We start from the raw sequence: 15,134 nt of genomic DNA on the forward strand, positions 1-15,134 counted from the left end.
GCCAGGTGAGGGCGAGGCCCATCAGGGGAGTACACCGCCCACACTGTGATCACTACACTCTATGTATAGTGTGTTCTGTGTACAGTGAGTGTGTAGAGTGCATGCTGTGTGTAGAGTGTGTGGTGTGCAAGGTGTGTGTGCGCGGTGTTCTCCCCAGAAATAGTAAGAGGAGTATTAATATCCTTCTGTAAAAATGTTAGTGTGACCTCTGGCCGTGTCCATAACAATCTGTATAATAAAACAGAATTGTTATTGGGCCCGCACAGTGACCGCTGTAAAAATAAAACCTGAAAAAGTTTTTTTTAAAAAACCATAACTTTTAATTAGTCACCTTAAAAAATGCTCTAAAAAGTGATTTAAAAATGTTACACGCTCCAAAATAAAAAAAGAATAACTCGTCCCACAAAAAAAATCACCTAAAGGGTGCAGCCACACGTTCAGTTTTTTAGGTGCAGTTTTTGACGCCAAAAGCAGGTGTGGATCATAATGGGTGAGAACTTTGAGATCATTGAGAGAAGCTGCTCCTCCTTTATTTTCACTCCACTCCTGGTTTGGGCATTAAAAACTGCATCTGAAAAACTGAACGTGCAGCTGCACCCAAAGGGTTAACAAACTTTTTAATAGTTTTTCATAAGAAATATTTTTAATTTAGTGGGGTTACTGTTCATGCTCACATCACGGCGCATTTCATATATTTTAATGAACTCTGAGTTGGGGGGTGTTTGAGATTTGACTTGTGCTAGAAACTGCCCTGTATACACCCAGAACCCTCCATAGATATTATATACAGTCAGACCAACCTCCCATAGATCGAGACCACTAAACGCTTTTAGGTACAGTTAAATTCAGTTTACAAGAGGTATTCTGGCACTACACTGTTACATTATCTTATGGATAATGTGGTGCCAGAATTCCCCAGAATTCAATAGGTCAGTGTTACGGTAGTTGATTGGTGGGGGTGTGATACACTTCCCTTCCCATTCTTATACGTTATGGTTGGAATTATAACTACATAGCTCTTCATATTGTATCAACAACCAAGACGAACTGCATACGGAGCTGTCATTGGGGTCAACAAGAGATGTGCGTGCGGTGCACAGGACGGCCGATACAGGATTTTCAGAGTTCTGTATCTCCCCACCTCCACCGATCATATGGATAGTTCTTTAGTTATGTAGGAAATCCCCTATACATGAGCTGCATCCTATGAAAACCATTCATCACTTGTAATGAAAATGTTTTTATAGCCACCGATAGGTGGAATGTAATAATAAATGGTGCATTTAGTACTGACTTTTTATACAACAGTTTAGTTCATGGCACATTATTCAGGGCTCCATCTTTCAGTGCATATGTAGAAGTTAGTTGCTACTCTCTAGATTTTCCGTAGTGTTTGATGCTTACACAGGATCCTGCTGAGAAATCTGATTACTTTTTGTATGATGCTTTGACACTTGTTTTTATACTCATTCATCTGTATGTTTCTTTATTTTCTTCGCTAGGCTGGGAAGGCCGTACGTCGCTCCGCAGCAGGCACACATCTTTCCACTGGCCCAGGAGATCATGGAAAGCTGCTATTAACAGGAGATGGCCAGAATGAGTTCCAGTCACATGCCTCAAGTAGGAGGTCTTCAGGAAATGAGCAGAAATTGGCGGTCAGTTTCCTAATGTGTTCCTGTATATTTCCCAAAGAAAATAAACTAGAAGTAAAACATGGAAAATTCAGTGCGCAGAGAAATTCATTGCTGAATGAGGTGAAGCGTGAGTGTATAGTATATAAAAATTCAGATTTTACATTTCTTTGAAGATGGAAAGGTCATAAGGAGGTTGGAGAACATAAGGGCCTGTCAGAATAATCCATGAGCCCACACCTAGGTGTTATTTTATCACTTTAAATGTGTTTCTTTAATAGTGGATACATTTAGGCATCAGCTCTGACCATGTCTCTCAGGAAGCTGCAGCAGTTAGTTTTCAAGAACCTAGACCTGAAGAAGGAATCTAAGCTAAATGTCTGTAAGGCTACATTTACACTAACGTATGGCTGTAGCGGGCGTGCATACGTAAGCCGTGCTGGAGAAGAGGGATAACCCCTCCTCTCTCCATTAAAAAATAATGCTGCATGGCTGTGAAAACGGCCGGAGATAGAGCACGCTCTATCTTTATTGTGATTATGGAATGGTCGTTCTGTGTGACTATTGCCGTCTATGGGGAACGTATGTACGGCCGCAAAGCTTAACGACGTGTGACATAATAGTATGTCACACGTCGTCTGGGAATGTTTGGAGAGGCTTATGGACTGAGCCCTCTCCATACCCAGAGGGTCTTTGCTGCATATTGCAGAAAACACCCACCGATAACACCCAAGATCTTAGTGAAGATCGTCACTTCCGTCATCAGGGAGGGTTGATCTGGTCACATGACAGCCTCGGGTCATGCTAAGAATTGAATAATTTCATTACAATGTGCGATAAGGATGGAATAAAGAAAACCACACCTCTTTTAGCTACCTTGTAAGGCAGTTCCCTTGACATCAAGCATGACTTTCAGGAAGCCTAATGACATGATGCGGGATTGAAGCCAAACCAGTATATCTATTCCAGAAGGAACAGACTCCCACCTGTAGGCAGCATTATTTCGACCTGATTGGGTCTCTTTGGTACATAAAAAAAACCCCCTAAAAATTCAAATGCCCTCCTCCCCTTTCCCTTTCCGTAGAACTGATATAAATATAAATAAACCGTAAAAATCATAAACATGTTAGGTATTGCTGCGTCCCAAAATGTCCGATCTATGAAAATATAATAACATTTTTTTCCGTCCAAAGTGGTAAAAAAAAGCCACTTTTTTGAAGAATATAAAAAAAATCAATAAAAAGTGCTCAAAAGGCTGCACAGTCTTTAAAATGGTAGCATTGAAAACCTCATCAAAAGTTGCAAAAAAAAAATGACACCACCCACAGCTCCGTACACTGTAGTATGAAAAAGATGGCAAAATGAAGGTTTTTTTTTACTGTGCAGGAGGTTTTAATTTTTGTAAATGTATGAAAACATTATAAAACCTATACTTTTTTTGTTTCCCTGTGATCACACTGACCCAAAGAATAAAGTAGACATGTTATTTGGGGAGCACAGTGAATTCCGTTAAATCCAAGCCCGATAGAAAATGGAGCAAATGGATTTTTTTTACCAATATCACTGCATTTGGAATTTTTTCCCGCTTCTCAGTACACGTCATGGAATATTAAATACCCTCACTATGAAGTGCAATTTGTTAGGCATAAGACAAGCCCTCACACAGGTTATAGATTTTTGAAGGTGGGGAGTGAAAAATGAAAATGCAAAAACCAAAAAAGGGCCTGGTCGTTAAGGGGCTTAGACTTTATGTGAGGCAGCAGAGTCTGGGCTATACTATGGCCATGCTATTAATTGTTTCTGGTCTTTATCCATCAGAGGATCAGAACAGTGCACAGTAGAGTTTCTCTGTTCTGGTCTTCTAGAACCTAATCTCACTTCAAGAATTGACTCTCCAATGAGAAACCCAAAACACAAAGATGAATGAAGAGCTTCAGCTTCCAAATCAGAACTTCTATCCCCAATTTCACAAGATTTATGGCTCAAAGATTTAATTCCTCTTTGGGTTCAGTCTTTGTGGGTGTCATTCTCATTTGGAGTGCCCACTGATGATGTAGGATACATGTACATGCGGTCCCCTACTTAAGGGCGCACGACTTACATGTGACCCCTAGTTAAAGAAGGACCCCTCTGCCCCCTGCTTTATTGATAATCCTTGGTCCAATTACAGCAAAAAAATTTGAATTTTTTTGTCTGGAACTACTATTATAAAATATACAGTTTCGACTTACATACAAATTCAAACCTATGGAACCTACCTTGTACGTAACTTATACTGCCTGTATAGTGTTTCTGACAGGCCATTACGGCATACTTTAGGACTTTACCACATTCTTTATATTTTTTTGGAAACACTGTAGCATGGGGACAACCAGCAGTCTGGCCCACCATTGGGTGTCACAAGGAATTGTTTTTTTTTCTGTATTTTTATTTTATGTTAAGATCTGTTCTCTACTTTACTATAGATTGCAAGTTCTAGTTAAGCTAGCCAAGTGACCATTTGTTTCTGTAAGGTTTGCATATTGTGTAATCTCGTATGTAATCTTTTAGAAACTTCAGGAAGAAAATGATCAACTAAAGCAAGAACTAGAAGACTTGAGGTTTGTATGTTTTCATTAGTCTTGGGGTAGAGATGGGTTTATAATACACTGCCCAATAGAACATGGCAATATTTGTTTTTTGGTGTTTGGACATAATCTAAAAAAAACTGTGTAAGCAAGTCATAGGGAGTTACTGTTCCACATGCCTCCACAATACTATTTTTTCATAAATATCTAAAAATCCGCAATGTTATTTCTTAGGTTTGGATGACCAGCTAAACTAGTTTGGCAATTCATGTTGGCAGCCTCGTTGAAGGGAGTCTACTGTCTCTCCCAGCATTATAATCTGTTGGCTGTATGTTGCAGAAAAATGCACTGGCATTTCAGAAATACCTGTACCTATTTTGCCCTTTACGCTGTTTCAGAGAAATTCCCATTTTAATCCGTATGCTAATGAGGCACTGGATGCACACATGTTGTACCCTGGAACACTGCTAATGTTGCCTGGACCACTCCCCTCTCTGTCAGATGAGCCAGTAGATTGGTCTTGTTAGAAGCATGGGGCAACACTGGAAGAACAGGGAAGCGATTTAGGCAGGAATAGCAGTGCTCTGGGTTCTGAGGACACAATCAGGGAGCCCCAACTGCCTCATTAGCATATAGATTAAAATGGGAGTTTCTTGGAGATGGAATAATGCACAAATATAATAAAGATATGTTGTTATCACAGGCCATTACTCTACAACATGCTGACAGCAAATTATAATGGTTGGTGGAGGGTGGTAGACTCTCTTTCAACTAATATCCTGAAAGGAACCCTGCAATATTTTGCACACTAAATCAGCATCAGGCAGTTACATACTAAATTATTAGTCTTAAATATACCTTTTGTCTGCAATTTAGAAGGATTTTTTTTTTTACTTAACTTAGCTCCTGGTACTATGATAATTTCTTCACAGAAGTCATAGTTGTACCACATTCAAGATGCAGGTGCAGACTTCCAAGTGCAGCCCCTGGATAGGATAGGATAGGATAGGATAGTCCTAATTGGGACACTAATGCCAGTGCATGGCTATCTCTGGCACTCTTGTAGAGAATAAATGAAACAGCAGGTCACATACTCCACTTGATGCTTTATGGAGAATGGGACTCCCGTTCTCATGATTGATGGCATTCCAGTGGTTTTACCTAGACTCATCAGATTGTAATAAATAAACTTAAAGAAGTATTCCCACTAAAAAAAACCTCATCCTCCTATTCGCAGGTTTAAGGTTGGGGAGCAGGGATCAGGCAATTTTGGGACCCCCCTCTAATAGAAAACCCTTCAATGAGCGGGAAAACCCTTATAAAGGACATCTACCACCAGAATGAAGGATTGTAAACCAAGCACATCGACATCCTGGTGTGTGCCCCCTCCGGCTTGATCTGCTATTCTTTACGCTTCTTATGTCCTTGTTTTTATAAATTATGCAAATGATCCTGAGGGGCTCCAGGCTCCATTAAAACCTATGCTGCCTGGAGCCCCTTAGGCTAATTTGCATAATTTTAAAATCCTTTTTTGGTTAAGACCAGGGAAGCTAAAAGAAGAGCGGATTCTGCCAGAGGGGGCACACACCAGCATGCCAGTGTGCTTGGTGTACGCTCCTTCATCCTGATCTATCATATCCATTTAGCTAGATGTGATTAGATTATTATTATTGTATGGTAGTTGTTTGGTATGAGTTGTATGTCACTACCTTGGTCTGTAAACTAGGTAACACTAAATTCATTATTTCAGTAAAGAATGGGAAAACTATTTACAGTCTTATACAGTTTACATATTACAAGTAGTAGGAAGTTTGATCTTCTATTTTTGGCACTTTCATTGGGACATTAACTTTTTAATGTGTGGGAAGAACTGCTTTTATCTGGTCTTGCCTTGGATGAACTACCATTGCCGTCATCACACAACTGAATTATACTCTTGTGGTCACAATTTTTGGTCAGCTGTGGGAGGCAGCTCTGAATTCTTAAATTTCATGGGAAGGATAAGGCCTGGCTGTATGCCTTGCTATTAGCAGGATGCTACAATAGGACAGTATAATATTATCTTCTGTTACAAAAATTACATTGCATCAGGAACAGGAGCATTGCATAAGAAGAATTTTGTATGGAACAACGGGTGATCGAACAGCACCCAAACATTGTAAAGTATAACTAGAAAAAAATGTGAAGTGAACATATCTGCTTTCTTCCGATGCCCTGTGGTACAGGCAGTCCAGCTCCTCCAACCCCAAGCAGGGCTATGAGCTGAGGCCCAGCATGTGGAGGCTCCCAGAGAAGCAGACTGTGCATCAGACCTTGGGGGGGACAGTCTAGTATGTGGTCTCTGGGGAGGCTCAGCATGATTAGCCTCTGACACTGTTGCTGGCCGTAGAGTAGAGGGACATTGGTGGGCACCAGGGACCACCAGTACACCTCAGGTTTCCAAGGAGGATGAGGGAGCTACGCAGTGCCTGCCTTAGTACTGATGGCCGACCACAGACCTAGGTCATCCAGCAGTAGATCCTGGTTTTGGGGCCGGACGTCTCTGGTCCTACCTGGTCCTGAGCAGGGAAGTGAGGCTTCACTGGGAGCAGGGACGCTACCATCGCCACCTGCTGCAGTTTCTATGCTGCTGGGATGTGCGTTGGCTAAGTAGAGTGTGCTCCTTTGCGTCTCTGATGAGGGAGAATCTTGGATGCCACCTCTTGGCTTTGGTGCCAGAATGAACAAAGAAACTAGGTGTGTAGGTGTGAAATAAAGATGACTGCTGCTGTGGATTGTCGTGTACGGTGCAGAGTGCTGGGACTGTGCGTCTCAACTCACCACCAGCTAGTCACGCCCCCATAGGGATTTATTTTGGGTGGGTTCATTTGAATGGCAGGTTCCCTTTCATTTGTTTGTCATCCTTTCTACTTGATAAATCCTGTACTGATCTGGGAAACTGTCACGTGGGGGCACATTTACTTACCCGGTCACAGGAGATCACTAAAAGTGCTTTGTCCGTCTATAATGCAGCGTGCGGCGATTCACTAAGATCGTGAGCCTGAAATCATGAATGTGTCGCTTCCCCGCTCAGGTCTGACAGAGATCAACATCTTTTTAGTGGTGCACCTTAAACATTTAAAAGTTATATCCCACGCTCAGTCCGAATCAGTCAGATTGTCCCGTCCCTAATTTATGTTGCATGGAGACCAGCGCTGCTGCGCCACAAAATGGTTGCGTGCGATACAATTCTTGCGCCGACACTTCTTATATTCCTGTGCAAGTCGTTTTGGGCCAGAAAAAGGTGCACAGTCCGACAAAAGTGCAGTGTGCGCCCCTAAGTAATGTGCCCCATGGTGTCAGATTTTTTGATCTGATTAGAGAATTAGTAATGACATCTCACCTGGGTTTTTTTCCTGCTTCTGTGTAGATTTCAGTACAGGCAGCTAATCGATGAGAGCAAGACCCAGTGCTTGGATGAACGGCGAGTCAAACTCCTCAAGTCACAAGTTTTGCAACTCGAAAGACAGGTAATATTTTGTCACCAAATGTCACCATCTCATCTTTCAATCAAATAACTAGATTGTACCTCGCCACAAGGGGCAACCTCCTATTAAAGTGTCACCGGGCTCCTAATAATGAGCGTTATAGTGCAGCTTCAATAACACTTGTATGTAACAATTTAGAAATAAAAACGAAGGGAGGCATCATGGGATTTATAGCACATCAAAGGAGGCTACACTGCAGGGAATGTAGTACAATACATATAAAATAATAATAATCTGTATTTATTTAGCACCATCATATTCTATAGCGCTTTACAAATCACACATGCATCCAGGGAGTGACATACAATGAGTGTTTCTATGATAAAATTGAAGTGTTTTCACTGGTTTTTCTCTATATCAGCAATATTTTTTTATGTTAAGTTTTTTTTTTTTAGTGGAATACTGATGTAACGCTGCTGTTCTGTACTGATACATCTAAAAATCCTTTTTTTAAAATCCTATATATATGAGCAAAGGGGACGATGTATGTAAAAAGGACTTCTTTCTCCACATGACTGTCCCAAAACTCTTTTTCTTTAAATTTAGATGCACTATATGATTTATGTGTAATAGCATTCTTTTTTTTCCCTCATTTGAAGAGAAATGCTCGCAAAGTAGATTCAGATGCAGGTTTGTAGGTTGAGTATTTTGAGTGCTACTTGTCTCCTATTTTCTGCCAGGTGATGCTGCTGACAGAAGGACTCAGCTCTCGAGCTTCTGTACTACTTGAACTTGGCGACGCACTCCAAGCAGTCCTTGATAAGCTGCAGTAAGTACTCAACACATTCAAGCCAAGCATATTATTCTGCATGTCCTGTACGTCAGCTTAAATCTACATCCTGACAGGGAGGCATGTCTTTATACACCATACACCATGCATTTGCAATCTATGAAGACTTGTGTCTCTTTTCTGGATGATTTACATAAAAAGGCTTTTAGACCAAAATGGCTTTTAGACCATTTTTGGTACTTTTTCCAACTGGTCCTACAAGGGGTGTAGCTTTGTGAAAATTATGCACAGTTCAGACCAACTTAAAGCAGGTCTAAAAGTAGAACTCTACAGTCTTAAACTGCAACTGGTTCATGACTCTGTTGGAGTTAGTTACACATTAATTTATTTCCCCTCTATGCTCAGAATATATCAGTTTATGCATAGAATATTTGTACAGGCAGTCCCCTACTTAAGAACACTCGACTTACATATGACCCCTAGTTACAAACGGACCTCTGGATATTGGTAATTTTCTGTACTTTAGTCCTAGGCTACAATAATCAGCTGTAACAGTTATCACAGGTGTCTGTAATGAAGCTGTAGGGTTAATCCTGGTTCTTATGACAACCCAACATTTTTAAAATCCAATTGTCACAGAGACCAAAAAAGTTCTGGCTGGGATTACAATGATAAAATATACAGTTCCGACTTACATACAAACTCAACTTAAGAACAAACCTACAGACCCTATCTTGTATGTAACCCGGGGACTGCCTGTAATTGATTAATTATTTGTCTTTGCACATCAGATCTCTACTTACCAGTGAAAACCGAACTCCAGAAGTACAAGTCTCCAGAGTAGAATTAATTCGGATGATTGAGATCTGCCAATCCATGCAGGACAAGCTGCGTAGGAATCATCAGGTAAGAAGATCTGCGGTGGGTTCTCCCTTGTTGGCCTACTAGATGTGGAGTACTGTTCAAACATTGCTAGTCTGTTGTACTACTGGAAGAGACAGAAATTAAAGGGAACCTGTCACCAGAAGGTAGAATTTCACTGCCAACGTATTTTTTTGTATTATTATTTTTATTATTATTATTATTTTACTTCTAAGGTGACTGGGGAGGGGCCAATGAAGGGGTAACAAGGGTGCCTTATAAAGTGTTGGGGTCTTATGTTTGTACATTATAATGTAGGGGTCACATGGGACTATTGTATAGTGTTTAAACCTCAAAGGGGTATTATTAGAGGCATGGGGGTCACTAAGGGCATTAGGATAATGTTGATTGGCTTTACTTGTAACCTAGACCTTGGGTAATCAGCTTAGAAAAAGATGGCTGAGGGAAGACCCCATTACAATGTAAAAATATTTGTATAGGTAGCACAAGGATCTCTCCAGAGGCCTAGAGGTAAGGCGGGTTTTTACCAGAGACAAGGAGCAGTGATACTGTAGAACTTTCTGGCGCAGGAGGTTATTATGGTGGATTCTTTGTACATGTTGGAAAGAGGCCTGGATGTCTTTCTGGAGAGCAAAAATATCACAGGTTATGGAAAAAACCCTTTGTTTAATCTTAGAGTTTAGACCTGTGACATGCATTTTTAAAGGGGTTGGCCACTATTCAATAAATCTGTTCCGTGTCTCTGCAGGTATATGTACTTGTATCTTTGCCTCCTGTGAGAGCTCAGCATCTCCCTGTTCTCTCCATGCTGTTCTATGCACAAATACACAACTTCCTGTTTCTCACTCCTTTAGTCCGTCCTAATGGCAGCCTCCAGTGTGTGTTTTTTCTCTCAGTCCCTCTCACTGACAGAGACAGCGAGATGGGAGAGCCGGATGAAACATAATCTCCTGCTTTCAGTTTACAGACATGTAAACACTCATTCTACAGAGACACAGTCTGCACACAGTACTAAAGGAAGTATCAGAGATGATGAATCAATTGGTGAGCATTCACGGATTATTATTAAGGCAGTAAAAGCACATGGGCAATTTATGTAAAAGAATGGGCAACCCCTTTAAGGTGTTATTAGAAGCAGTATTTATGTGAATCTAAGCAGCAGTGCTCCGTCTTTGTCCGTAGACATAACTGTCTTGGCGAGTGCCCATTTGACATCTCCTTGCATTGTTATATTATGACTATATTGTGACATTATCAAGAGCAAATTTAGAGAATTGATTATATGCACCAAGGAAAAAAATGTAAACTGGCAACACAAGTGTGAACTCTTCTGTGTTTCTACTTTCTGCCACAAGGTGTCTCCAAGCTGCTACATTAATGAAGATTTTTTCAAAATATTCTTTGTTATAAAAAAAAAAAAAAACTCGTTGCCGCTTACAAAACGGATACTTGTCATTTATTCCGAAAGCCAGTCCAAAAACCCATTCATTGTAATTTCATGATAGACAGAGCCATCAGCCTTCCTTAGTTTACAGCATTTCATGCACAAAGTGAAACTTCTGAAAATCTCGGGTTTTGTGTAATTATCTTCCCAGTACAGACAAAATATAAAATGCTGCATTTCCCTTTTTTCTTTCTTAATTAAATTAGGAATGCTAATTGAAGGCTCAGTAGCTACTAGGGGTTTTTCACACGTACCTTGATTTCTCCCTGGACCATACGGCAAGACAAATGGCTAGAAAGATAATGAAATATCTATTCACCAAAGCCCACAATGAACTCCCCGGTATCTAAAAATAAAAGGAAACAAAGGGCTTACAGATATTTTTGTAATAAAGACTAAATGGGGAGGGAACAATAAACAAATTGTTATCATTGTTTATAGTAACACAATGTACCAGAATACAGAGGATCCGTCCCCAAATCCTAATTTCCTACCAGTCTTGGATTTCTAGTGCAATATCCATAATAGCGATTGTCAGAAACAAATGAATTTCAACAAAATAATGGGAAGATCAGTTAGGTGTAGAGCGCGAGTGATCGTGGTCTCATTCATTTCAGTGGGGAGTTGTATATACAGAAGATCTCCTGCCACAAACAGACACTTAAATCCCCTTGTTCTCAGTAATTATGGGGTCCTAAAAATTAGATACTATATTAGTACTTTTTAAAACACATGGGCATGTACAGATTAGCGGTAACGGTGACCAAGCCTCTAATTTTATGTTTTGTTTTTTAAAGCAAGATAAAAAGTCACCCTTTTTTCAGATTTTTTTTTTCCAGATCATATTTTGCTCACAGTTATGGGGGCTGCCATCTTCCCTTAGTTTCTCCTCCGCTCTGTTGACAATATTTAGTGATAGACTTTACAGTAGCTTCATTGAGGATAACACAACAATGGACTGGAATAGACTCACTGACAACTATACTGTAGATAGGGAGGTGACCTAATCTATAGTTGCTAGTAGATGTCGTGATTGTAGTGATGTAGAGTGTTTTTAACTGCATTTATTGAAATCCTGTCCATGATGCAAATTAAGTTATTGCTTCTAAAATATAAATCCTAAAGAGGGTTCAGTCTTATTTTGGGTTTAGTGGTCAAAGTGGTAATTGCAGGATATACCAGTAGTACTTTTTAAAGGAAAATACTTGTATATACTCGGGTATAAGCCGAGGTTTTCAGCACAAAAAAGGTACTGAAAAACCTCATCACGGCTTATACACAAGTCAATAAAAAAATAATAAACTTACATAGTCACCTTCCGACGCCTCAATGCTCATTAAGGCTCCTCTTCTTTCTTCTCTATGCTGTATTAGCTGGCAGAGACGCGTCTGTGCGATCTGCTGGATGGCGTACACTATGATGCACAGATTGCATGGACGCGTCTAATAGAGCATACAGCAGAGAGGAGACAGAAGAGGAGCCGTGCCGAGGATCGGGAACCACGATGAGCATCGGGCTGCTGGAGGGAGAGTATGTAAGTTTTTTTTTTATGTGCTTGGCAAACTGTGGGCTGGCTTGCTATATACTACATGGGGCTGGCAGGCTATATACTACATGGGGCTGGCTGTATACTTCATGAGGCTGGCTGGCTGTATACTACAGGGGGCTGGCTGGCTGTATACTACAGGGGGCTGGCTGGCTGTATACTACAGGGGGCTGGCTGGCTGTATACTACAGGGGGCTGGCTGGCTGTATACTACAGGGGGCTGGCTGGCTGTATACTACAGGGGGCTGGCTGGCTGTATACTACAGGGGGCTGGCTGGCTGTATACTACAGGGGGCTGGCTGTATACTACAGGGGGCTGGCTGGCTGTATACTACAGGGGGCTGGCTGGCTGTATACTACTTGGGGCTGGCTGGCTGTATACTACTTGGGGCTGGCTGGCTGTATACTACTTGGGGCTGACTGGCTGTATACTACAGGGGGCTGGCTGGCTGTATACTACAGCGGCTTGCAGGCTATATACTACAGGGGGCTGGTTACATACTACAGGGGGCTGGTTACATACTACAGGGGGCTGGTTACATACTACAGGGGGCTGGCAGGCTATAAACTACAGAGGGCTGGCTGGCTACGGAGATCATCAGTCCCTTGACACCTTTATTTGTTTTTAAAATATTTTATTGATTTTTTTCCCAAAAATTTTTCATAGGAAAAAACAGGAAACTTTTTTTTTACAGCTGTTATCTTAAACATAAAGTAATTCCTTGAATACAGCATAGTAGGAGGAATATGTTTCCTGGATGTGAGGGCAGACATACTCCTCAAAGAGCTTGTGCTTATACACTAATATAGAAATATCCGTGTGAATATACCTAATTTGAAAGGGGGGAGACCCCTACCCATCTAAGAGTTGTGTAGAAGCAGGATATATGAAGGTACGCTAGATCCTGAGGGGGGAGGGGGTGGTAGTAGTGCAAGGTTCGCTATTGTAGCCTTACCTAGAATGTTCAGGGATAGGGGATACTGGCCAGGTTTGTCTGCTGGCTAATAACTGATGAGTCATTGAGTATATGTATTTATAAATAACTATTCACGTATAAATAATTTTTATTTATACCTTTAAGCATATTACCTCACAAATTCTGTTAAACCTGCACGGGGGAATGAATTAAGACTGGTGCCCAAATCTACTAAGGGGCTCCGACTTCTTAGTAATTACAGTAACAAACTCCACCAGTGTGGACCTAAGAGTTTTTTGCTCAGTCTCAGCCGGTTTTCTAGTGGAGACTATAGTAAATCTGGAGAAAACAGGAAACTTTTTTTACAGCTGTTATCTTAAACATAAAGTAATACCTTGTATACAGCATAGTAGGAGGAATATGTTGCCTGGATGTGAGGGCAGACATACTCCTCAGAGAGGAGTCTCAGCCGGTTTTCTGGTGGAGACTATAGTAAATCTGGCAGCCTTGGAGTTTTGATCGCCAGTCTTTTTTTTCCCACTGCCGCTCCGGTGCCTGCATCTACTAAGAGGCTCCGGACTCATATGCAAACTGGTGGCGTATGCTCCTGTATTTACTATAAGACCTAAAAACATTTTTCTATAGTCTCAGCCGGATTTCCTGAAGAGACTATAGTAATTCTGGCAACCTTCGTCTGTTGGTTGGAGAAGCCATTAAACTACCGGGGAAAGGGAGATTGCTGCAGCGAGTTCGCAGGAGCGGGACAGGAACGCCCGTTGCCGTCACTTATGCTGCCCTTCACAATCCTCTGTGCCCCCTTGGATCTGGAGATAACCAATGGTTAGCGAACCACTTGGCATTGGGATTATTGACCCCATTTAGTTAAGTCAAAAGTTATTCCAATGCAGCGGACTTTAAGGACAGGGGCGAGTGGAGAGCAAGTAGAACCTCCCACTGGACTCTAGCCAAGAATGAACTAGAATTCAAACTGGAATTAAAATGAAAACCTTTATTAGTCTTCATAGTGCACCCTGCTCTATAGGAGGCTGTATCCAGAATGTGCTAACCTTTCAATCATACACTCTATGAAATCCATTACACATGAATTCCCCAAGACTTTGTAGTAACTAAGGCTAATAATCTGCTTGAGTCCCGATCCTAATTATGTAAGAAGACATAGTTAATTGTGTGTTCTGCTTTATAGGGAACCTTTTGCCAGTTTAACACCTGTACTGAACACCTTGCTTTAGTGTGCATGCGCCAAATGTGCAAAGCGTCACCTGAAGCCAGTTTGTTATATCCTAGATCCATCGGTAAGAGGTAGACATGTATTTTCTCAAGATTGGCAAATAGTACAGTTTTTATATTGGTAGGTTTGGGACCCTATAGCCCAACTGCACAATAACGCACTGATGGTTTTGTGGCCCCACACCTGATGACAAGTACCCAAATATTTGTTTGTTTCAAAAATTCTGATTGTGGTATCTACATTCTGTGTTTTTCTATAAGAAAAAAAAGTTAAAAAAAAAGTTTAATGTAGAAGCGATCTAATGCAGGAGGAAAGCGGCTGGTGCCTTATGTAAGCACTTAACTACTGCGACAGCCCAGTACCCATTTATTTTTAATGTAGAAAGTGTTGGGGATCGGAGTGAATTAGGCAGCCTTTTTGCTGACACAGTCTTTATACCAATATTGGATAATGTGTGTCAGATAAAGGTGTAGAAAAACCTGATACAAAAATAGTTTGGATGGAAGAGGAGCTCATTTAGGAATAATATAAGTGGCATTTAAGCAACTAGATACAGTCAGTGTAATTGAACATGATGTGGAGTTCTCATTCAGGCTGCGTTGCTTCGCATTTTACTTACTTTTCGAAATATTTAGTATTTA

At 41.0% G+C, this 15,134-nt stretch overlaps 1 protein-coding gene across 1 annotated transcript in view; it reads left to right on the plus strand.

Annotated features, from left to right (window-relative positions):
* LOC140120928 (uncharacterized) overlaps nt 1-15,134 on the plus strand; it is an 89,728-nt gene that overhangs the window by 14,416 nt on the left and 60,178 nt on the right. The window contains exons 3-7 of the mRNA XM_072139973.1: nt 1,503-1,655; nt 4,182-4,231; nt 7,608-7,707; nt 8,406-8,494; nt 9,247-9,361. Of these exons, the coding sequence (XP_071996074.1) occupies nt 1,503-1,655; nt 4,182-4,231; nt 7,608-7,707; nt 8,406-8,494; nt 9,247-9,361 (507 nt within the window). The remainder of the gene's footprint in view (nt 1-1,502; nt 1,656-4,181; nt 4,232-7,607; nt 7,708-8,405; nt 8,495-9,246; nt 9,362-15,134) is intronic.

Source organism: Engystomops pustulosus, chromosome 1 (assembly GCF_040894005.1).
Source record: "Engystomops pustulosus chromosome 1, aEngPut4.maternal, whole genome shotgun sequence".
Lineage (NCBI taxonomy): Eukaryota > Metazoa > Chordata > Amphibia > Anura > Leptodactylidae > Engystomops > Engystomops pustulosus.